At 36.5% G+C, this 26,314-nt stretch overlaps 1 protein-coding gene across 6 annotated transcripts in view; it reads right to left on the bottom strand.

The window, feature by feature from the left end:
- Usp9x (ubiquitin specific peptidase 9 X-linked) overlaps nt 1–26,314 on the bottom strand; it is a 136,033-nt gene that overhangs the window by 40,894 nt on the left and 68,825 nt on the right. For 4 of the 6 annotated variants that reach the window (XM_085838266.1, XM_085838268.1, XM_085838267.1 and 1 more), the window contains 14 exons: nt 25,425–25,529; nt 20,927–21,133; nt 20,041–20,177; nt 17,891–18,039; nt 13,233–13,320; nt 11,457–11,799; nt 10,249–10,344; nt 9,096–9,307; nt 7,008–7,248; nt 6,329–6,478; nt 5,278–5,398; nt 3,790–3,920; nt 3,300–3,578; nt 399–524 (listed from right to left, as the gene is read on the bottom strand). In XM_085838266.1, coding sequence (XP_085694392.1) covers nt 399–524; nt 3,300–3,578; nt 3,790–3,920; nt 5,278–5,398; nt 6,329–6,478; nt 7,008–7,248; nt 9,096–9,307; nt 10,249–10,344; nt 11,457–11,799; nt 13,233–13,320; nt 17,891–18,039; nt 20,041–20,177; nt 20,927–21,133; nt 25,425–25,529 — 2,385 coding nt within the window. The remainder of the gene's footprint in view (nt 1–398; nt 525–3,299; nt 3,579–3,789; nt 3,921–5,277; nt 5,399–6,328; nt 6,479–7,007; nt 7,249–9,095; nt 9,308–10,248; nt 10,345–11,456; nt 11,800–13,232; nt 13,321–17,890; nt 18,040–20,040; nt 20,178–20,926; nt 21,134–25,424; nt 25,530–26,314) is intronic. The other 2 variants (XM_085838271.1, XM_085838269.1) reach the window with 1 other exon arrangement.

The raw sequence follows: 26,314 nt of genomic DNA on the forward strand, positions 1-26,314 counted from the left end.
TCTGAAAGAATGCTATTTATTATGCAAAATTTGAAAATAAAGTACTAATAATACTAAGTTGGCATTAAACAATGATCTAGACTGAATTTTAAAAAAGGTTGTTTTGGGGTTAGAGAGACAGCTCAGTGGTTAGGAGAACTGGCTGCTCTTCCATGTGGGTTCAATTCCCAGCACCCACATGGTTCAGAACAGTCTGTAGTTCCAGTTCTAGAGGATCCAAATGTCCTCTTTGATCTTGAAGTGCACCAGGCATGCAAGCTGTGCACAGACATCTTACATGTCTGTGTGGCAAAACACACAGAATAAAAACTTTTAAAAAATTGTATAGTAACAATTATGACAGGTAAAACATTGTAAATAAATACACACTCCCCCTATATAACTTTTACAATACTAACCTCATCAGAAATCTGCTGAGCAAGGCGAACAGACACATTTCTAAGCATACATTCAGATGATGGGTTAGGAATGCTCTGAAGGGCGCTTTGTAGCACCACTGCTTGATCATGAGTTACTTGGTTGACCTGAAAAACAGTTAAACCATTTTATTTGAGTATTCTGTATACAACTTGACCCAATCATTCCTATGGTATTCATCAACATTCCCAAGATGTTTTCTTTCCACATTCACACACAAAGTACTCCACCCTGCAAACATGGTATGCAAGTGGCACAGATTTCTCTACAATCCCCTATTCTAGATTAATCTAACCCATGTTTCTATGAACAGATCAAGTCAACTCATCTCAAAATGCAGTAAATCATATCTTTTTAAATGTGTATCCTTAGGCAGACCCTGCTCATAATCTCCAGTTATCAAGTTCTACTTTGAAAATTAGAAAAATTACAATTATAAAAAATAAGACATACAAAAGATAGCAGTACTTTTATGTAATAGTATACTAAGTGTTTTAATCAATGAGAAACAGATAAAGTAGCTGAATACTTCTGATTATCTTTGAGTTGTAACTTTTCTCTATACTATAAATGTTTAAGATATCCCTACTACTAAATTTTTGTTTTGTTTTCAATTGCCAACAAATACTTCACAATTATAATAGCTTAGTATCTACAGCTAGCAAATGGCCATGTTCTCTAAGTATTATAGAAAAGATACAAGAAGAAGCATGTTATTGCCTTTTGTATTGTATACTTCATTAAGCAGTCACGCCTTGGATTAAAATAAGAATCTTTTTATCCCAACAAGAGCTCTTCCTCATCTGGTGAGATACAAAGTCTCACGTTTAAGCTGATGTGTGTAACTCATTGCTGCCTTCCTGCTTTGGCTTTCCAAGTGCTGGGATTACAGGTGAGAACCATTACACCTGATAAGAATTAGTTTTTCCTCTTAACCCAAAATTTACTTTAAAAAAATCCTAATGAAATGGACCACAGTAAATAATATATAATCTTAGTCATTTTTATTTTTATGGAAAAGTTCACTCTTTTTGTTTCGTTTTTTATCTGTTTTTTGTCCTATGTAGCCCAGGCTGGCCTTGAATTTGTGGTCCTTTTGTTTTAGTTTTCCAAATCCTGCAATTATAAGCCTCTACCATGCCTGGCTGGCTTACAGAAAATTTCTAACATATGAAAGTGGTTGCTGGGCGTGGTGGCTCACGCCTTTAATCCCAGCACTCGGGAGGCAGAGGCAGGCGGATTTCTGAGTTCGAGGCCAGCCTGGTCTACAGAGTGAGTTCCAGGACAGCCAGGGCTACACAGAGAAACCCTGCCTCGAAAAACCAAAAAAAAAAAAAAAAAAAAAAAAAAAAAAAAAAGAAAGTGGTCAGACTAAGATAATACAATTATTATTGGGGACTGGAGAGACAGCTCAGCAATAGAAGTCTGTGATTCCAGCTCCAGGGGATATGACACTCTCAGACAAAAGTACAGGCAGAACAACAATTACATAAAATAAAAATAAATTATCGTTAAAAAGATCAAGATCTCCCTCTTATTCTGCCTCAACTATTGTCAATTACCTAATTACACCCTCTTACTTTCCATCTCCATTGATCTTTAGGATTGTTAGTAGGCAAATCTTGAGTATCATAAAACTTCATTTATACCTGGACATGGTGGTGCATAACTTTAATCCTAACACTTGGGAGGCAGAGGCAGAGGGAGAGGCAGGTAGATCTCTATGAGTTCTGAGTTCAAGGCCAGCCTGGTTCAGGAGAAGCCAGGACTAAACAGAGAAACTCTATCTCAAAAACTAAACAAACACACAAAACCACAAAACAAAACAAAAAAGCCCCCAACAAATTTAATTAAAAAAATTTCATTTATGAATTATTTTGCAAACTATTTTAAAAATAAAAAGGTTCTTCCTTGAAATATTACAGTATTCTCTCATATGTGTATATATATCAACTACATATCATAATCACCAACATGCCATTCACCTCCAATATGATCTAAGTGATTTCTAAAGAAAAAAAAATTTTTTTTTTTTTTTTGGTTTTTTCGAGACAGGGTTTCTCTGTGTAGCCCTGGCTGTCCTGGAACTCATGTTGTAGACCAGGCTGGCCTCGAACTCAGAAATCCACCTGCCTCTGCCTCCCGAGTGCTGGGACTAAAGGCGTGCACCACCACGTCCGGCCTAAAGAAAATTTCTTAAGAGTTTTATTTTTAAAGAGAAGGTCCTCTCATTCCATAGTCCAGGCTGGCTTTGATATGTTCTAATCCTCTTGCCTCATCCTCCTAAAGACTTCTGTCTTCTATCAGTATTTAGCAACTATTTGCATAGTTTGGCCTTTAACTAGTCATTAAACTATAGCATATGTTGAGATCAGGAAAATGGATCAAAGATCCCATCCAGGCGAAAACAGAATGATAAGGCCTTCATAATTAAAGTTTAAGCCAAGGAAGATAGGACAGAAACTGGCAAAAGGCTAAATCAATTACAAATCTTAACACCACTGGTATCTACTTGGCACAAGTTAGAAATTCATTTATGTGGTGTTTTTGGTTTTTTTTGTTTTTGTTTTTTCACAGTAAGTTAGAGTGTAGTAAAACTCAAGTGATCAGAAAGAAACTGAAGGAAATGCCCTCTTAAATTAGTAGTAGGAAAGCCAGAGTAGAGTGTGTGTATTTTTTGTTTGTTTGCTTTTTGAGTGTATTTTTAATACAAATATAGAGAAATAAGTGAACATTTCTATCTACAAGACATATACTGGAAAGAAAATTTTAATACTGAGTCAAAATTAAACTCTAGACTTTAGAATCATTGAGAAATTTAACCTTAAAAATGACTATCTTACTACTAGGTATTTTAGAAACCAAAACAAAGTCTGTATTACCGATGTCATAGGATTCACGCCTTCCACACCTGGCTGACAAGCTTCTGCCACAGCACGAACATGGCCATAGCCAATGGCAGTTAGTAACAGTTTGGCTATTTTAAGAGCATTGAGGTAGGCACCCCTTCGAGTTTCCATATCTGCATTTGGTAGGAAGTTATTTCTGGTTAGCATACTCAGGACAAGGGGCAGACCACCACTTTTCAAGAAGTGAAACTGAAAATCCGAGGAATCATCAGCCAAGGGTGCACCAGCAGGCATTAACAAGGCATAGACTACCTGAAAATAAAAGGGGGAGAGGGAGAAGAGAAGGATTGTATTACAAGGGATTTAAAACATAACCTCCATTTCACCATCAAGACTGCTAAGACAATGGCCACTTCAAAACCACCTTATAATAATCTTATCCACATTCTTCATAGCAGTACATCAAGGATCAAATTTAAAAAATAACTAAATCCAAAATGAAAACCAAAAACAAAAAACTAACCTCTGTTAGGTATAGCACTTGTGAGGCTGAAGGACCAAAGAAAAGTGAGTCAAGAGATGGACTAAGGCTGCTTTCTCCAAGTTTGGCATGATCCAAACAAATAGCTCTTAACTTTTCTATTGTTGTACTATCTGTAAGAGAAAGAGGCATAGTCTGAAATAAAACACAATTCACATCTATATCACTTCTAGCATTTTCAAGAGCACAAAACAGCAAACAATTCAGTTAAACTATACATTCAGTTGAGCTTCTGTAATACAGGACCGAACTTGGGTTGATTTAAAAGTAAACAAATGAGAACCAAAATGCCAACCAGAGCCTTTTAATCAGCCAGCCTAAATATAAGGAGACTATCTCTCATCCAGGAGCCTCCAGTCAACAGTTGGAGACTGATATAAAGAAAACAACAAAACAAAGTAAAAAACCCACTTCCAAAGGAAATGTAAGTAACAGCAACAGTTTTTACCTCCAAGTTATTTTCTGCTTTATGACGTTCAGATTACCTAGTTTATTTCACTGAAAGACATCACAGTACTCAAAAAACTGAATATATTCTCAAACATTGAGAGAATGCAGAAAAAAGGAGCCTGTCACACTGTGGTGCAAACCTTTAATCCTCTGAGATAGAGGCAAGTGGATCTCTGTGCATTCTAGGCCAGCAAAACCTACATAGTAAGACCCTGTCTTAGAGAGTGCAAAAGAGACAGACAGAGACAGACAAAAAGAAACAGAGAGGGAAGACAGAGACAGACAGAGAAGAGAGGCTATGAAGAGCTTTAAAACAGACTTTGGCATATTTAAAAATAATCTTTAAACTCCTGGAAGGAGGTAGCTCTTAGGAAAAAGAACTCATTCTGCTTAGTAAAGCAATACATACTTTAATCAAATGTTCACTGTTTCAAACTCGGACACTATAGCTTGATTTTAAACTGTTAAGTTAATCAATTAGTCTCTGTGTGTGTGTACATTATTTCAGGATTTTGGGCCACATGATCTCTGCTACTGAGTTTTCAGCTGTCGATCAACAAAAATTTGCAAATAATATTTAAATGAATGGGTGTAGCTATAAGACAGTAAAACTGAATAGACTACAGATATTAAAATTTTATAGAATCTGGTGTCAAGACTTAAAACAATTTTATTACATTTATTTATTTATAGGTGTGTATGTGAGAGTGAATGGCAAATGTATGGAGGACAGTTGAAGAGAGTCAGTTCTCTTCTATAACTTATCAGATTTGCAGGCACACACCTTTATCCATTGAGCCATCTCACAATACTCCAAAAAGATATTGTTCTGATTTAATGTAGCCCTTGAAAATTTTAGACCCTTGCTTTAGGTATGGGTTGTATAAAAATAAGTTGTTAGAAGATTGTGGCTTACAGGCTAGTTTACCAACCACTAACATATGGTTTACTTAGAAGAGGAATTTGTTAATATACCTTTTATTGTTAGCATGCATTGTGTCATCATTGAAAACATCTTACCTGGCGGCATAAGTTTCATAAGCACTCTTGCTCCATCTCTAAGAGGTGGCATATTTAGGCTGCTTCCTAAGTCTGCAACTTGCCAAAGGAAAGAGATGTATCTGGGATGAAGTGACATTATCTAGAATATAAGACACAAATTATTAGCTGAAAAATGACTCCTGGGCTTCAAAAAAGGTCTTCCTAAAAGCTTATCTCCATACTTTGGCTCCTGTTACTTCTGTTATTCTTGCTCATCTTACCTGTACAAATTCTTTATGGTGCAGACCTAAAACATCATCTGAGCCACATTTGTGATACCTTTAGGCTGTTTTATTACACTATTTCTCACCTACATATATAACTTAAGAGGACTCTGAACATAGTGAAACTACCACCATACCACTACTAAATTTCTAACCAGTTTGTTCTTACACTGGAGTAGCTGGTGTTACTTGCAGTCAAAAGTTCTTATGAAGTGAAAACAAGAGGTCAATAGGGGATGTCAGTATTTTTTTTTTTTTTTTGATACGATGAGAAACATTACAGTATTTCCCTACGTACGACGTTTTAAAAGGATCCATTTTATAAAACAAGTATGTAAGACAGTGGTAGTAGCTCTTTAAATTTATATACCAAGATGTTATAATTAAATTCCAATGGATTAATTATATGTAAATATAACCATGCAGTTATTAACTACAGGGAAGTTTTGGTTTAATTTTTTTTTTTGTTTTTTTCAAGACAGGGTTCCTCTGTGTAGCTCTGGCTGTCCTGGAACTCACTCTGTAGACCAGGCTGGCCTCGAACTCAGAAATCCGCCTGCCTCTGCCTCCCAAGTGCTGGGATTAAAGGCATGCGCCACCATGCCCGGCTCTTGGTTTAAATTTTAACTGAGTTACAATCACGTTTCAGAGGGCTTCATTCAAACTGAAGGATAATTGTGTAGATATTTTACCTTATGAAACAAAGAGTTCTTCTTCAACAACAACAACAAAAACCTCGTTTATGTATTGTCTATTCTCAATAATTCTCAGCAAGTATAATGCCTTGAACAACTGAATACACTTACCACTCCAGGCAAACAACTTTCCACTTCTGGATTGGGGCCATCACTGTAATGATTACCATGATTTCCAGGAGATCCAGTTGAGGAATCAGAGGAACTATCAGGACTTGAAGGCATATTGGAGCTTATTTGTGTAAGTTTGGCTGTAATTAGCTGAAAATGATACATATTAGAATCAAAGACAAGGAAAAAAAAACCAACAGAAAACACAAAACTTGGAATCTAGTGATATGTCAAACAACTGAATTTAAAAGACTAGATGCTGGGGCTTGGAGAAGTGGCTCAGTGATTAAGAACAGTAGCTGCTCTTGTACAGGATCTGGGTTCCATTACTATCACCCACATAGCAGTTCACAATGGTCTGTAACTCTAGTTCCAGGAGATCCAATGCCCTTTTCTGATTTTTAAGGGCACCAGGTACACATATAGTGCAGACATATGTGCATCCAAAACAATCATGTACATGATTAAATAAACAAAAACTAGATGCTAATATTTTCAAAAGTACATTCAAAAAGTACTCTCTGTTATAAGTACTTGTTTTGATATAGTCTATTTCAATGCATGTCTGAGTTAGTATTATAATCCTAGCATCTGACATTAAGATTAACAAAACAAATGTTCAACAATGAAATACAGGGTAAGTTCTATTTAAAAAATTCTCAGGGGGTAATATACTTACTGATTTATCTTTTAGGTTTAATTGTCCAATCAACTTTCGGTCATCTCCAGGATCAATAAGCTCACCACCCACAAAGAGTTCAATTTTTGTATGAGCTACATTGGCTTTAATACGATTGAGTATACATCTTCGAACTGAACCAATGGTATCATTTGTATGAGACCAAACCTCCAAGTCATCTACTTGCCTGCCCTGGTTTGGAAATCGAACTATAAAAGAGAGGTGTTTACCACGGAAAGCTCTGGTGGGGAAAAGAAATGGAAAATACTATATTTAGCAAACCTCCAAATTTAGCTGCTAAGAAAATACACATGGAACTTTAACACTGAATATGTTCTTATTAAATAAAAGTGAATTGAAGACCTTGTAGTGCCCTGAAAATATTTATTCTTTTTAACTATAAATACCCCAGCAACCAAAACACCATGACTATATTTCACTGTTAGTACTTTCATGCCCATAGTCATATAAAATAATGTATTGACCTATAAGGAATTAATACAAATATCAGGCATGGTGCTTCATTCCAGAAATCCCAGTCATTGCTGAGGAAGAAGGATTACCAATTAAAGGCCAGGATGAACAACTCCAAGCAATTATATACAACCAGCTCCCAATTAAGACACAGAAATAGTAGGAACATTTCATTCACTTCTATACTTGTAAAGCCCAAATCACTAGTCGTTGATGCTTATAAATGTGTAAGATAAGAGTTACCTTGAGAGCCAGGCAGTGGTGGCACACACCTTTAATCCCAGCACTTGGGAGACAGAGGCAGGTGGATTTCTGAGTTCAAGGCCAGCCTGGTCTACAGAGTGAGTTCCAGGAGAGCCAGGGATACACAGAGAAACCCTGTCTCTGTCTCAAAACAAAACAAAAAAGTACCCAAACAAACAAACCAAAAATCCCCAAACCAAACCAAACCAAAAAGGTTTACCTTGAGAACATCAACAAAAAAAGCTGTTACAAATTTTGTCTGAACTGTATTTGTGAGACTGGTTCTTACTGTGTAGCTTCGGCTGGCCTGGAACTTGCTCTGCAGACCAAGCTGTCCTCAACTAGGAGAGATCCACCATTCTCTGCCTGAGTGCTGAGATTAGAGGCATGCACTACTGCCCAGAATTGCCCAAAAAGCTCTTAACATCAAGTCATTCCAAAACTACATTATGTTGACATTTTATCTTGAAAGTATGATACAAAAAATGAATTCATATCATCAAGAAAGAACTTAATCTAAATATCATTCGAATTACTAAATGGTAAGACGGTAAAAGAAATACAATTCAATTCTTTGAAAGTATGTTTTAGCTACCCTGGTTGCCTGTCCATGCTGTTGATTTGAGATAGGGTGCAGAGGAACCAGGTTAGGTTCTAAGTACCTACATGGCAGCTCATCTTACAGGGCTCAAGTGTCTATAACTCCAGTCCCAGGAGATCTAATGCTTGCTTCTGACACCCAAGGGCACCAAACATGCATATGGAACGCATGCATGCATGTAAGCAAACACTCATACACAGAAAATAAAACTAAATCTTAAAAAAAGAAAAAGTAACTATACACTGTTTTCTTTTTTCTATTTTGTAAGAGAATCTCACTACAGAGCCTTGGCTGAGCTAGAACTTATTATATTGACCAGGGTAGTCTCAAACTTGGAACACCACCCACCCACCCACCGCCCATGCCTTCTAAGTATTAGGCTAAAAGGCATGCTATAAGGTTTAATAGTATAAATGAGTATAAAAAGTGAAACTGAAGGGATGTCTCAGTGGTTTAAGAGTACTTGGTTTACAAGCACGAAAAATGAGGACCCAAGTCCAAATCTCTAGCCCCATAATAGCTTTTTAGCTAGATGTGCTTGTAATTCTAAGCGTGGGTAGCAAAAATAGGATGACTGGGGTTTGCTGCCCGTCTAGCTCCTAGCTCATTAGGAGAACAGTCGAAACAGAATAGTAATGCAGAGAGTAACAGAATAGGACATCCAAACTCTATTGCTGGCTTCCATGGTGAGTACACCATGTTTGTAAACATGAAAATGTGTATATAACATATAACTAAAAATTAATCCGAGTTATCAAATATTCACAAACCTTGACATAGGCAAAATTGTTCTTTCTTCATGATAATCACTGTCACATTCATTTATATATTCTCTTAGAACAGTTAACACTCGGACCATTCGAACAGCTTCCTGTCTTGCACAATTAATACTGTCTTTGTCACCATCCAAAACACACAATGTGTCATAAGAGGCTTTCAAACGATCAAAGCAAGACTGAATGAAGTCTTCATGGATCACCACCTACAAATATAATGTGCCAAATAAAGATAGATGAGAACACATAACAATGTTGCCCTAAACAATAATCATATTTTAAGCAGATAGTTTATTGTTTAAAGAGAAACTAGTATCAAATAAGGATAAATGAGATTAAAACAAAGAAATTTAGAGGGTATGCACTAGTTTTGAAAAAACACTCATAGTCTTTAGTATTTCAATACATAATAACCAACATTCAAAGTAACCCAACCACTTCAAGATTATCAAGGTAAGGGCCGGTGAGATGGCTCAGTGGGTAAGAGCACCCGACTGCTCTTCTGAGGGTCCAGAGTTCAAATCCCAGCAGCCACATGGTGGCTCACAACCATCCGTAATGAGATCTGGCGCCCTCTTCTGGAGTGTCTGAAGACAGCTACAGTGTACTTACATATAATAAATAAATAAATCTTTAAAAAAAAAAGATTATCAAGGCAAGATTCATTTAAATAGTATTCTGTAAGTATTTTATGTATGTATGTATGTATGTATTTACGTATTTTGATGCAAAGTGCTACTATATAGTCCAAATAGTCTTAAAACCTGAAATTTTCCTCCCCCAAGCCCTTAGATACCAAGATCACAGGCATATTACCACCATACCCAGCTTTTATATATGTTTTTGAGTAGCTGAAACAAAACAATTTCCAGTTAAGTCTAAATTAAAGAGAAAATCTTGAAAGGATTATAGTTCTATCAATTAGAATTCTAGCTTGTAGAAGGTTTTTTTTTTTTTTTTTTGGTTTTTCGAGACAGGTTTTCTCTGTGTAGCCGTGGCTGTCCTGGAATTCACTTTGTAGACCAGGCTGGCCTTGAACTCAGAAATCCGCCTGCCTCTGCCTCCCAAGTGCTGGGATTAAAGGCATGCGCCGGCTAGCTTGTACGCCGGCTAGCTTGTACAAGTTTTAATGCACACTGATCCTCACCTGATTGACCTGCAGCCTTGGACCAAGGTTTGTGTATATCTCTTTAAGGAGATCAATAGCTCGGCAGGCAATATCATCATTACTCTGAATTACAACCTACATAAAAAAAAAATTAATGTTTCTCAAGAAATGTTTCATCGGGCATTTACATTCAAATCATATCCTTAGTTATTTTTAATACACTATTCAACAACATACTGGTTAAGTTGACTAAATGAGACAAACAGATCAAGGCATAAATGCAATTTTTAGAATTTACTACAAATAAAATATGGTTTTGACCAAAGTGTGAGGCTTTCAAGGAGGAATTTAAATTAGAAGAAAACGAGATGCTTTTTGAATATAGATTAGTATAAAAATTCTCCCTTCTCTCAGTTCTATAATATTTATAATCCACACCTATTTACATTGGTGGTTTTCAAACTATGTTCCACACTCTAGTGTTTAGATGAAATGTGTCAAGGCTGATCCCTGTAAAGAGGTTTAGAGAAAGCAAGATTAAGAAGCCTGGAGACAATGAACAAACAACACACAGGCTTCCTCTATACATGTTACATTATCATGTAAAGTTTGATTATTGCTATTATTATTTTTGGAAGTCAGGATCTTACACTCTATCTGTAACCTTAGGCTGACTTAGAACTATACTTTTCAAATATGTGGCACCTACTCATTTTATCTGAAGTGCAAATTTGGATTTAGAGAAGGGTTTGTAACATTAAAATATGTGCTGGAGACTGAACCTGGGGCTTAATGTACATTTAAGTATGCACTGCCTTTCAAGCCCTTCCACTGCTTATAAAACAGACAAATAAACACCCCAAAACTCCAAGCTTTACTTATTTGAAAAGTGTTAGGTACTCAAATACCACATGAAACACCTAGGTATATATACATAATTTGCAAATATTTAAAATAAGTTAAAAACAGAAGCAGTTTTAACCAGCCTAAGTTTTAAAGATAGAAGTATAAAATATCATAAAAGACACTTTAGCCTTCAATAGACCAACCTTATACTTTTTTAGATTTAAAAGAATGTTAAACAATGCTAGTAAGGAACACACAAACGTGAGATAAGGATAAAACCCAGACTCCTGAGACAAGCATCAGAGAACATATTTATAATTTATATGCCACATTTTTAGTTATAGTTACTTATTCATACAATATCAAGTACAATGTTGACAGAGCTCCTATTTTTGACTTACCCTCCAAAGATAGTCTAATCCTATCAATTCCAAATCATCCATCATGTAGGCTCTTCTTTTTGCTACTAGTTTTCCTTCTCGACAATTCACAGCTTTGAAGAATCTCTCAAAACATTTCATCCCATTTTCAGTTAACAGGGAAGGATCAAGCTGAAGCACATTACTTTCAAAGAAGTCCTTATTGATATCAGGATCTAAGTCTGGTTCATCTCCCATTAATTTGGAATACCACTTAAAACAGGCTTCACGATCACAAAGATAAACCGCATTCTCTGCTAAGCACTTCCATATTTGTTTTGCCTGTGGAGCACACAGCCACAGCTGGCCATCCTTCAATAAAAATCTTAAAAAAACATAAAAAAAAATAATTTATTTGACATATATCCTGAAATACAACCTACCTGTTTATGTATGAAATAATACCGATACCACAATTATATATATTGAACTTGTTTCTCAGTTTTTATCTGAATTCCAAGATAGCCAGGGCTACACAGGGAAAGCCTGTCTAGAAAAATCAAAGACAAACAAACTAAAACAAAGAAAAGAACAAACGAACAAACAAAGAAAGGAAGCCATTTGTACTGTTTACTGTAAAATATCTGACTCTTTCTTGTTAATCAAATAGGAGATAAAATAGAAAGTGTGTTAGCACAGGCTAAAATAATAAAAGAGGTACAAAAATAAGGTTCTTTTGTCTCTGGCTGAGCTTCTATTATTCCCAGGTAAGTAATTAAGTAACTAGCTTCTTCAATTCCAAACTATGGCAAAGGTGTGTGCACCATTTTCTAGTTCTAGTAAGCCGAAGGGATACAAAACAGGCCAATGTGAGGTCCTTCTACTTGGTTGAAAAGCATCAACTTTAAACAAGTGCCAATATTCTTAAAAAATGGGAATGTTTTTCTCAAGTTAAAAATCATAATACAATCCTATTTTCTCCCCAAAACAAAAGAGTTCAATAAAATTAAGTCAACAATTAAGGGGGGGGGGGAACACAAAAATATTCTCCAGGACCTGTATCATAGCAACAAATGCAATCAATTTTCAGAAGTACTGATACTTAGCACTTGTCTTGACTTTTTTTTTTTCTTTTGTCTGACTTATTATGTATGATGTACCTCGTTATAAACTTTTGAGCACAAGGGACTTTTCAAATCTTTAAAGGAATACTCACTAAAAGCTGATATAATGGAACAAATCTTTGAAGATTCCAATGTGGATTAATGAAAATACGCATTTTCCTCATCCTCTTAGAGACAATGCTATTAATAACCTGATTTCAAACTACCTTTGCCAGCCACTGTAGAACATGGTACTAAAGGACTCAGACCACTTTGGTCCAAAATAATTTTTCTCTCAATTGCTTAGTCCCGATGTGGTACTAATGATAGTATGGTTCTCCATCTGATTTGTATTAATGTATAAAAGATTGTCCTCTAGGGAGGAGGGATGAGATGAAGAACTCTAGGAGGGAGGACTGGGAGCAGGGTAGCGAGGTGGGGGGGGGGGGGGAAGTGTCAACATTTGGAATGTAAATAAAATAATCTAAAAAATTGTACTCTAAAAGTAAACATTTCCAGCATAAACAAATATGAGAACTCTATTCTACAGCTTTAAAAAAATAAGATGAATGTTATACAACCCAGTCACTAATTGTAAAGCATTCAGCAACAAAGGAAGCTGTGGCAAAGGGAAAAAAAAATCAACAAAGACAGCATATTCAGTCAATCAGTCAATATACTAGTCAGAGAGCAATACTAATTATATAAAACACACCTAAGAAAGTTAAGCCGTTCTTGGACTTCTTGAACATGACTATATCTACTTCCCAGTCTCACAGTTTGTGGGTCATAATCTTCATTGTCTGCAAATTAGGAAAAGATGCATTATATATATATGGATAATCATACCACTGCTGATTTCAACCAAGTAACTTGTCAGTTAAAAAAAAAAAAATCATTGATCTTCTATCATTATAAAAGGCAACTGCAAATCTACTAATAATTGGTACAATGATAATTGGTGCTTTCAAATCCATCTAATATCCTAATAAAATACACATTCCTTCTATACAACCCAAAGGAAATGGTCTATTAAATGTGCTACCAAAACTCTTTAGAACAATCCTTTTCCTACTTCATATACTAGGGTTATAAATTCTGAGCAAGAATATTAGAGAAGTATGCCCTGCTGGTGTCAGAAGGCACTTTGTGTCAATCCTCATGATGCTCACTTTGATTATATAGCTGATTTGATTGAAGCAGTTTTCCTAGGCTGTCAAGATGCCATTTTTGCCCCACTGGTTTTAGCAACCTGACCTAATCCATTCTGCGTTCAATTCTTAACACTTTGGACATAGAGCTTTGAAATAGTCCAATGAAACACAAATAGTAATCAAGAAAAGTCAAGAAATAAGACACTAGTTTTGTAATAAATGTGAAGTAGTAGTGCAAAATTTTAGTCTTCAGCAATGGGGAGGCAGAGGTGGAGGCTGGCAGATCTTTATGAGTCTGAGTTCAGTTGGTCAGGCAGGGATACACAAAAAGATCCTGTCTCAAAAACAAAACACCAAACAAATAAAAGCTGGTAATTTTACTGTAAAGAGCTCCAACAATTTTTTGATTAGGTAGCAAATAGGAAGACAACCACTCCTTGTCTATGTAGCAGGTATCCCATGGAGGAAATATATATATATATATATATGATCAATTCAGAAATCTTAGAAAATTGGTTGGCAGATAACCAACACAAAATCAGTTCAAGTATCAAGTTGTGAGATCCATTTTAGAATTCAGTGTGAAAAACTAAGCTGAGGTTGGGGAACTGGTTCATTTGGTAAGAAGCAAACTGCTCTTGTTGCTCTTGTAGGAGCTGGGTTCATTTCCCAGCATAACACAGAGTGTCTCAAACTGCAACTCCACTTCCAGGAGATCTGATGTACTCTTCTGACTACTTCATGAATATGGTATGTGTCTGTATGTCTCTCTCTATATATGTATACACTCACATATAATAAAATAAATACATCAAAATCAATTGAGTTCATCTGTTAATAAACTTTTGTTTTTTCAAGACAAGGTTTCTCTGTGTAGCCCTAGCTGTCCTGTGCAAACTAACAGAAATCTGCCTCCTGAGTGCTGAGATTAAAGATGTGTGCTCCCACTTCAAGCAAATAAACTATGTTCTAATCATCATCAACCTACCAATTTAAAATCTTCAGGTTTTTTAAGAAAGTTGTGTTACTATATGGACACACCGCTTTTTTGTTTGTTTTTTGAGACAAGGTTTCTCTGTATAGCTCTGGCTGTCCTGGAACTCATTCTGTACACCAGGATGGCCTAGAACTCAGAAATCCTCCTGCCTCTGCCTCCCAAGTGCTGGATTAAAGGCATGCGCCACCACTGCCAGGTGACATATCACTTTTTATTATTTCTATTTTTTGGCTATTATAACAAGTTTGCTATTAATGTTCAATTCCAAGTTTTTTAAAGTTTGTTTCCATTTTACTTGACTATGGACCATACTATGGTAAATTCTGTTTAATATTTATAAGAACTGCCAGTCTAACTAATAAATAAGCCCACAAGGAATGAAGATCCAATTTCTGAACACTCTCAACAATACCAAGTGTTGTCCTATATCACAATATACTTTCTTACCATGGTCTTGACTCACATTTTAAAAATTAGTGATATTGACCATCTTTTAAAGTTCTTACTAGCCACCTATAGTTTCTCTGAAGAAATTTCAACCTGTTCCATATCCAGCTCTGAGTTGGTGATGTAGCATAAATTTTGAGTCCTCAGTGAGACTAGGATCACAGAAGGGCTCTCATTTTGCCTTCTAGGTGGAAACTTATTTGCTATACCATTTCACTAGGTGACAGCAGTTAAAAGGGAGCTACAATTTTTAGACGTTCTTCACCCATCTCTTTGTAGACAATTTACTTGGCATGGAATGTTCTGGTTTCTTCAAATATAACTGTGGAAACTCTGTCTCTATGGCTTCTCTCCACCCTTTGAGCACAATATCTGTGTCACTACATAGGCATCAGAGGCAGATAGCACCCAGCTTTTCCAAGAATATTTCTGACTTAATATGTGCAGGGTTGAAAATAGGGCCATTTATTTCCCGTAGTATGGACCACTGGAGCCAGCTGTGGTACAGTAATTAGGACCTTAATGCTGGCTTAGAATGTTTGGAGTTAAGTTTCAACTTACATAGATACTGAGTGGGCAGGGTAATAAAGTCACATCTGCATATTTAAGAGGGCATCTGTTAACAAAGGACTAAGAATAAGAAGGCTAGCAGCTTGCCATGCAAGAAGCCAAGTGCAGTCCTAGACTAGGAGTTGTGTGGGGAGGAGGACTAGTCCTTAGTCAAACTACTGCAGAATAGTTTTCTCATGGTGAAGCTGACTGTAGAGACAAATGAACAAGTTGTGGCTCAACTGCTAATTTTGAGATTTAGATTTTCTTGTTATTAACTCCTTATAACAATTTCTAGGCACTTTAAATTTTATCTGTATTTTTATCCAGTTAAATGTTTTGTTAAGGTCCGCTGGGTCTTTTATTTTCCTTTATATGTGTTTATATGTTATTTATTCAATGCATATAGTTATTTTTATTATTTTGTTCTAGTTTTGGCCTATAAATGCCAAAATCCTTCATTCTTTCAACATAAACTTGATTCTACGATCACTTTCATACTTTTCCCATTAAGAAGTCCTTGCTCCAGGTCCCAAAGCAGCCATTTCTCCAGGTAGGTGGAAAATGCTAACAAACTAGTTAATACCATATTTTAAAACCCATATAGACCTTGTACTTCATGGCTGAGAACAAGGAAAAGCAATGAATGAGGTAAATCACTTTTCTAGTAAGTGTCAATTGAGGTCAGCAAAGTAATAATGCTACCAGTGAACTAAAGCCTCAGTGACAACTGAAAGGTGGTTTACACATTTTTTTGTCTATACAAAAAAAGTCCGTAAGATTGGTAGGCACCAGCACATGAAAGCACTAGCAGTCATAACACATAAGCAATATTGGTAAGAATTTCAATAAGTTCATTTTCCTTTAAGAAAGTTAATATAGAAGATGGTGCGGGGTATAGTGCTGTATATGCCTTTAATTCCAGTACTTGGAGGCAGAAGCAAACAGATTTCAGTGAGATCAAGGGCAGCTTTGTCTACAGCTTCAAGATGGAGGGATCTAGAAATTATCATCCTGAATGACATAACTCAGACCCAAAGGACATGTATGATACTAATAAGTGGATATTAGCCAAAAAATGTACAGAACCCAGGATACAGTCCACAGAACTCAAGAAGGTTAACAAGCTGAAGGGCCCAAGTGAGGACATCTCAACCCCACTTGGGAAGGAGAAGAAAGCAATCAAAGGAGGGGGAAGGGAGGGAGGCACCTGGGTGAGAAAGGGACAGGGAGAAGAGGGGATCATGATCAGGTATTGGGAGAGGGGAAAAGGACTGAAGCCCTAAGGGCCAGCAGAAAGAATTGAACAGGCCACACGGTGGGTGGAGGGGGATTTAGAATGTACCAGAGATCTGAGAGGTGAGAGACTCTCAAGACTCAAAGGGAGGGACCTCGGATCAAATGCCCTATAGTGAGGAGAGGAAACTTATAGAGCCCACCTCCAGTAGAAATGGCATCAAGTGAGGGATGGGGTTACCATCCTACAGTCAAAACCTCTAACCCAGAACTGTTCCTGTCTGAAAAAAATTACAGGGATGGAAATGGAGAGGAGCCTGAGGAAAAGAAGGTCCAGTGACAGGCCCAAAGTGGGATCCAGCTTAAAGGGAGGCCTGACACTATTACTGAGGCTATGGAGTGCTCACAAAAAGGGGCTTATCATGACTGTCCTCTGAAAGACCCAACAAGCAGCTGAAAGAGTCAGATGCAGATATTTACACTCAACCAATGGACAGAAGCTGCTAATCCCTGTGTATGAATTAGGGAAAAGCTTGAATGGAAAAAGCTAAGGAGGTGGTTAACAAGCTGTAGGAGGACCAGCAGTCTCAATTAGCCTGGAGCCCTGAGATCTCTCAGACACTGGACCACCAACCAGGCAGCATACTCCAGCTGATATGAGGCCCCCAACACATATACAGCAGAGGACTTCCGGGTCTGGGTTCAGTCAGAGAAGATGCACCTAACCCTCAAGAGACTGGAGGCCCCAGGGAGTGGGGAGGTCTGGTGGGTAGGGGATAGGAAGGATGGGGACATCCTCAGGGAGACCAGGTTAGGGGGTAGAGGAGGAGGTATGGAATATGAAACAGTCAAGGGGGTGAACTGGAAGGAGTATAGAGTCTAGAAAAAAAAAAAGATTAAATGAAATAAAAAATACAAATAATTGTCACTCCTAATAGAAAATGGCAATCACTGTTATTTCTCACAGTTCAATTATCTTACAATACATACCTCTGCCATACATTCTCATGCTTTCCATGTAAGTTGCAAGGTTTTCTGCTACCAAAGTAACTAGGGCATGATTGTGCTGAAGTTGATTGATTAAGTCATGGCGATAAAATACATGGGGACTTCGCTGACTTTGACTGAAACGAGAAGAGCTTAACAATATAATTAGGCAATTAAACTCTTGCAATCAACTGTTTATCACCACTAAATTATTATCTACTAATTAAAAACTCAAAAGCCAGCTTTACTCATTTACTTCCTTAATGACATTAAGCAATTTAAAAGAAATTATAGTGTTAAAAATTAAAAATGGTATTACTTGAAAAGCAAGAGTCAGTTGTATCTATTATAATATGGCAGTAGCAAAGCATTTTTATAAGAATACATGACTTTTTGAAAATTCCAAAAATCCAAACTTCTTTGTAGAACTAGCATTGCCAATTGCTGGCCAATGTTTTTTACTTTTTAATTATTAGTATTATTAGAAGCCAAACAGATGGCTTAGCAGGAAAAGGCACCTGCTGCCAGCTTGAAAACCTGAGTTTGATCCCCATTATTTTCATTTTCGAAGGTGAGAACATGTTGTTCTCTGACTGCCATACAAAACGAGCTCCTACCCCCCCACCCCAAAATAAAAATAAAAAGTAATAATATTTAAAAAACTACTAGCTGTTTAAGTTTTTCCCTGGGAACATTTGGTTTGCAGCCAAGTTGTTCTTGTCACACAACAAATTTCACAGTCAACTTTCATAGATAGTACAACTTTCATATTCTAGTATAGGCAAGGTCATTAATTTCTAGGAGTAGCTGAATACTATGTCTACCTGCAAGTTAATAGATTTCAGAAAGTGGCATATGTACTCTGGGCCAAACATACTCAAAATACATTACTTTGACAAACATTACCTTTTCCTCCATCTGCATCTATTATACAAGGAAACCATGATTATTTAGAGAATGCTCCCAAGATTGTATGATTGCATTGTTCACACTTCATTTATGAATATTAGTTCCACTACACTCAAGCTTTCTTTCATGCCACATAATTTTTCCTTTCTATGTCAACCATTCTAACTCATGCCCAGAAAATAAGAGGACAATTTGTACTTATAAACAGATTTTGGAACCTTAAAATAGTACATTTTTTTTTTTATCCATTAACTCGCTTTCTTTCTTTTAAAAGTATTTATTTTTATTACACGTATTAAGTGTCTGTGCACCATGTATATTCAGTATATACTGAGGCCAGAAGAGAGCATGGGATCTCCTAAAAATTGAATTACAAATAGTTGTGATCTGAAGTTTAGTCCTCTGGAAGACTACCTAAAATTCTTAAGCATTGTACCATTTTTTCAACACCTGATTTTTTTTGTTATTTATTTTTCATTTTGGGGGTTTCTTTGTTTTTTTTTTTTTCTTTCCATTTAAGATAGGGTTTCACTCTGTAGTCCTGGCTGGCCTATAACTAATTGTGTAAACCAGGTTGGTCTGGAAACCACAAAAATTTATCTACCTCTGATTCCAAAATGCTTAGATTAAGGGTGTGTACCACCATCCCTGGCCTAAAGTATACTTAAGAGATATTAAAAAATTCAGGGGCTAGAGAGATGGATCAGCAGTTAAGAGCATTGACTGCTCTTCTGAAAGTCCCGAGTTCAAATTCCAGCAACCACATGGTGGCTCACATCCATCTGTGATCAGATCTGATGCCTTCTTCTGGGGTGTCTGAAGACAACTACAGTGTACTTACATATAATAAATAAAATAAACCTTAAAAAAATAAAAAAATCCAGTGTTCTATCATTCCATCTACTATCATTTAAACCTCCATGCAATTTAATCTTCTAAACTAACTTTAAAAAATTAAAAAAACAATCTTTTTTTTTTTTTTTGGTGTGAAAACTACCACATGACACAGCATGAAACAGCAAGATCACCTAGATTTTATTACTGATCACTTAATCATGGCGTACTTTCCATATCAATGAAACAAAGGAGGTAGGAATGACAAAAGATTCTTTTGTTTCAAAAGGAACCCTTTTCTTCTTAGTTTCCTGGCACTCCATTAACTTTCTTTAAAATTTTCTTTTACAAATTGAAATTAACAAACCATAAATAAAAATATTTAAACTGTCTAGTTTTAAAAGTCTTACCTCAAATTTTGAGGTGCTTCACCAAACAAACTACAAATTTCTCTAATTTGTTTCAGTGCAGGAATGACCCATTTGTCATTTGTGCGAAGTTCTTCTATGAAGCGATCAATCCACTGGATCTTTTGGGTGTCCCGGTCCTTAAACAATTTCAGTGTTTTATTATATAGATCAATACTCAGGAGAATTCTAAGTCACAGTATTTAAAGATAAAATGTATATTATAAGGAAATTAAGCTAAAATCCAATAATCCATGGAATTATAAAGTCGGTTTTTCTTATAAGATTAACATAATAAATATACTGTAACTCTAAGAGTTTAATTTTTTTAAAAGCGCTCTAGGTATGTCTTAACTTCATATTTACTACCAAACTCTAAGAAGTAAAATCCTAAAATTTATCACATACATTCAGTAAAGTTTGATTATAATTTACTAGGTTTGAAATTTTGTTTTAACTTAAAGAGATTCTATCTCATAACAGAATCATGCATTAACATGCTAATGCAACACCCTGATATTATAATCTACTACCTAGAAAATTCTACTAATTGTTCTTTATCTTTTATGAGCAAAGAAAATATTTATTTCCAAAGTTTCTAACTCAGCTTTAATATTTTATGATCTAATTGATTCCTTTACCATACATTTGACAACATTATCACTAAATGGCCTATTGTTTGTACCTCCTCTTTCAGAGACTCAGATGGATCTTAAAACATTATTGTAGAGACCTAAGAAAGGCAGGCTTAAATAAACATCAATTCTTAAAATCATTAAAAAGATAATGCTAAAATAACCTAAAATTAATCATCCTGTACTTTAGCCATACTACCTAGTACTGTAGGGGCACAAAAGTAATACAACCAAGCCAAACACCACCTCCTTACCTGGGAGCAACTATAATCTAGTATTTTGATGTGAGCACTGAGAGCCAAATCCATGATATCTACAGGCACATCATCACTGTGAGCTAGATTCCACAGAAGGTTCAACACTTTATGTGCCATCACACCATCTTTATCATCTTCCGCAAGACGACGAATCAGCTCAAGGAGCTTTTCACGTTGCTTTTTACTTGCATTTGTCCAACTGGCCTAGAAAAACATTTAAATGAAATGAAAACCCTTATTTCATTTTCTCCTCTTCATTTTTAAGGTAGTGTGGTAGATCTCTCTTGAGTTTGAGGGCAACCTGGTGTACAGAGTGAGTTCCAAGCAGCCAAGGCTATACAGTGAGACGCTCCCCAACTATAAAAAAGTGCTTGTTATTTAGCAAGCTCTTGATAATCCAAAGGGGGAATCAATTAATCATTAAGGAACTAATTATTAAGGAAGTATCTAGAGATTATCCTGGGAGAAAGAGGACCCAAAGGATGTAATAATTGTTTTATATTTTTTCCTCTTTCAAGTCTGTCACTGGTCATATTTCACCACTATTTCAGGAATCACCTCAACATGAAGGATGAATGACTATTAACTTAAGGGCATTCACAATAACTGCTTACTACTGCTGTCTTTATGGGGAAAATGTATACAGCAAGTGTATCTTTGCATGTGTGAAATGTGTATGATGTAATTAAAAATGCAGAAAACATTCATTAATTTGTTCCCTTCAAAGAAGTAAAATTTTCAACAAGATATCTGATTTATAACTTTTAATGTGTTAAAACTGATCAGAGAAACTTAATGAAATATTGACTTTTAGGTTTTATACCTAGTGACTGACTTAATATGCCTGGGGTAGAGGTCATTTTTCCCCCTACTGTGAAGTATAAAATGGAAGATGTAAAGTGGTTTCATTTTAAGAGTACCCAGTGTAGGCATGTATGTAACCACTACCTACATTAAAAACCAATTGTAACAGATTCAATGCAATTCCCATCAAAATTCCAACTCAATTCTTCAACGAATTAAAAAGGGCAATCAGCAGATTCATCTGGAATAACAAAAAAACCTAGGATAGCAAAAACTCTTCTCAAGGATAAAAGAACCTCTGGTGGAATCACCATGCCTGACCTAAAGCTGTACTACAGAGCAATTGTGATAAAAACTGCATGGTACTGGTATAACGACAGACAAGTAGACCAATGGAATAGAATTGAAGACCCAGAAATGAACCCACACACCTATGGTCACTTGATCTTTGATAAGGGAGCTAAAACCATCCAGTGTAAAAAGACAGCATTTTCAACAAATGGTGCTGGCACAACTGGCGGTTATCATGTAGAAGAATGCGAATTGATCCATTCCTATCTCCTTGTACTAAGGTCAAATCTAAATGGACTAAGGAACTCCACATAAAACCAGAGACACTGAAACTTATAGAGGAGAAAGTGGGGAAAACTCTCGAAGATATGGGTACAGGGGAAAAATTCCTGAATAGAAGAGCAATGGCTTGTGCTGTAAGATCGAGAATCGACAAATGGGACCTCATAAAGTTGCAAAGCTTCTGTAAGGCAAAAGACACCGTCAATAAGACAAAAAGACCACCAACAGATTGGGAAAGGATCTTTACCTATCCTAAATCAGATAGGGGACTAATATACAATATATATAAAGAACTCAAGAAGGTGGACTCCAAAAAAAATCAAATAACCCCATTAAAAAAATGGGGCTCAGAGCTGAACAAAGAATTCTCACCTGAGGAATACCGAATGGCTGAGAAGCACCTGAAAAAATGTTCAACATCCTTAATCATCAGGGAAATGCAAATCAAAACAACCCTGAGATTCCATCTCACACCAGTCAGAATGGCTAAGATTAAAAATTCAGGTGACAGCAGATGCTGGCGAGGATGTGGAGAAAGAGGAACACTCCTCCATTGTTGGTGGGATTGCAAGCTTGTACAACCACTCTGGAAATCAGTCTGGCGGTTCCTCAGAAAATTGGACATAATACTACTGGAGGATCCCACAATACCTCTCCTGGGCATATATCCAGAAGATGTTCCAACCGGTAAGAAGGACACATGCTCCACTATGTTCATAGCAGCCTTATTCATAATAGCCAGAAGCTGGAAAGAACCCAGATGCCCCTCAACAGAGGAATGGATACAGAAAATGTGGTACATTTACACAATGGAGTACTATTCAGCTATTAAAAAGAATAAATTTATGAAATTCCTAGGCAAATGGATGGACCTGGAGGGCATCATCCTGAGTGAGGTAACCCAATCACAAAGGAACTCACACAATATGTACTCACTGATAAGTGGATATTAGCCCAGAAACTTAGGATACCCAAGATATAAGATACAATTTGCTAAACGCATGAAACTCAAGAAGAACGAAGACCAAAGTGTGGGCACTTTGCCCCTTTTTAGAACTGGGAACAAAACACCCATGGAAGGAGCTACAGAGACAAAGTTTGGAGCTGTGACGAAAGGATGGACCATCTAGAGACTGCCGTATCTAGGGATCCATTCCATAATCAGCTTCCAAACACTGACACCATTGCATACACTAGCAAGATTTTGCTGAAACGACCCAGATAGAGCTGTCTCTTGTGAGACTATGCCGGGGCCTAGCAAACACAGAAGTGGATGCTCACAGTCAGCTACTGGATGGATCACAAGGCCCCCAATGGAGGAGCTAGGGAAAGTACCCAAGGAGCTAAAGGGATCTGCAATCCTATAGATGGAACAACAATATGAACTAACCAGTACCCTCCCCCTTCCCTGGAGCTCGTGTCTCTAGTTGCATATGAATCAGAAGATGGCCTAGTCGGCCATCAGTGGAAAGAGAGGCCCATTGGTCGTGCAAACTTTATATGCTTCAGTACAAGGGAACGACAGGGCCAAGAAGTGGGAGTGGGTGGGTGGGGGGAGCGTGTGGAGGTCTTTTGGGATACCACTGGAAATGTAAATGAAATAAATAACCAATAAAAAAAAGAACATTAAAAAAAAAGCAATTGTACTGGCTGGTTTTGTGTGTCAACTTGACACAGGCTGGAGTTATCACAGAGAAAGGAGCCTCTGTTGAAGAAATGCCTCCATGAGATCCAACTGTAAGGCATTTTCTCAATTAGTGATCAAGCAGGTAAAGGCCCCTTGTGGGTGGGACCATCCCTGGGCTGGTAGTCTTGGGTTCTTTAAGAGAGCAGGCTGAGCAAGCCAGGGGAAGCAAGCCAGTAAAGAACATCCCTCCATAGCCTCTGCAACAGCTCCTGCTTCCTGACCTGCTTGATTTCCAGTCCTAACTCCCTTGGTGATGAACAGCAGCATGGAAGTGTAAGCTAAATAAACCCTTTCCTCCCCAACTTGCTTCTTGGTCATGATGTTTGTGCAGGAATAGAAACCCTGACTAAGACATGTGGCATATACTAAGACAAATCGGTCTTATGTGGTGAATAGAATCTCAAGAGCCATCTGGGACTATTTCTGAAGTTTATGTTAATTTAATCAAGATACAGAAAATACTACATAGTTTCAGCCCTTTTTCAGTATTCTGCCAATGAAATTCGTCCATGCTGCTTCCAGTTTGCTTATTCCCATTCCCATGAAGTATTCCATTATATGAACATCCATTATCTATCCTCTCTATAGAGAGATTTGTAGCTATTACAAACCACTTCAGTTCACCTGTTTTTGGACATGCAAGCTGGTGCATATATGCAAGAATCTTTTGGTGTTTGGGATTGATTGAGAGCCTTGTTATGCTAAGCAAGCATTCTACTGCTGAGCTATACTGATATTCCCAGAATATTGTGTTTAATCAGGGACACGACATAACCTCCAGAATGTTATGGCAACTTATGTTCCCAGTCCGAATCACTATTTTCAGGAGTAGTACTTGATGACTAATGATGTAAGGCCCTCCCTTTCTAAGCACTCTTATAATGCCATGTTGTTAATTCACAAATTCACTAACCAATTAACCGTGCACTGAATGTCAGTAACTGATGAGACTGTTAGCACTATATAAAAGAACATGACAGAATCAATGTGAGTATGACTGTATGGTCTGGCACTGCCTTGTAAACTGCTACTTTTCTATTAAGTTATGCTTTACCTGAGAATATATCCTCAGAATACCATTGTATTGATATTTCTTTTATTGCCACCTCTTAGGTTTCTCACAATCTTCCTTTCCTACTTTTCTATACTTCAACCTACTTCCAAAAGAGACTGGGAAAAGATATTCAAAACAATAACCTAAATTTTGACCAAGAGTCTTTATTAGGGATATTAGCACTATCATGAAAATGAAAATCAAGTTTGTAGAAAGAAAACACTGGCAAAGTCTTTAAAACTAGATAAAGTCCTTTCATATCAGAAATTGTCTTATGAGTTTTTTAAGTATTTGTGGGTTAAGAATAATTTGTAGTTCTAATGAATCAATTCTATCTAAATATAAAATGGTAATAACAATGCTGTGTTAATAATTACCTTAAAGCAATCAAAAAGATGATCAAGTTGTTCAGGAGAAAAATCCCATGCCAATTTGGCCAGTAGATCATGTACATTCTTTACAATGGCTTCATGTTTCCCTGCCTATTGATAAAAACAAAGGTCACATAGACACTAAACTGTGAACAATAGAAACATCATCTATACTGACTGCTAATGACCATCAGGAAATTATCACCATTTAATCACTACATAATTAAAAAGATTTAATCTCTATGTAAAATTCTTAACTATTGCTTCTTGCTAAAATCTGACAATTTCATTTCTGCATATGCATAGTTAACATGTACTTTAGGAAATATTAAATTTTTAATTAGTTTATTGAATATACTAATACTTTAATTGTTATTACTTTTTTCCCCAAACTGGAACTAAATACTCAAAAGCAAAGCTATTTTCTATATTGCTATAAAATAAACAAAAACAACAACAAGAAACAAAAACAAAAAAACCAAAGCTTTGTAAATTAGAATTCAACACTGTTTACGTAGTTTCTGGCTTTTAAAACCTTTTCAGAAAGTTTGCTAATCCTTTTGAAAAGTTTTAAGTGTTTTGGAATTGAGTGATTTAAGTAAACTTGAAGGGTTGCTAAGTCTATTAAGAGGTCAATGATAGATGTATATTTATTTTCCCAACAGATATTACTTTATTTTTTGGTACTAAGGCAAATACAGTGTACCACTGAGCTGTTTGTATCCTTGATTTCTCGGTCAGAACCTTGAGCTTTGAAGCCTAAGTTACCTTCCAATGCATGATTCTCCTACTTGTACACTTTCATCTGCTGAGATTGCAGATATACACAACCACACCCAGTTTCCCTTATTTTATTTTTTGCCTCTTTAACTTTTGCCAAATATGAACTGTTGAGT

This window comes from Mus caroli, unplaced genomic scaffold (assembly GCF_978045245.1).
Source record: "Mus caroli unplaced genomic scaffold, Mus_caroli_1 scaffold_5, whole genome shotgun sequence".
Taxonomy (NCBI): Eukaryota; Metazoa; Chordata; class Mammalia; order Rodentia; family Muridae; genus Mus; species Mus caroli.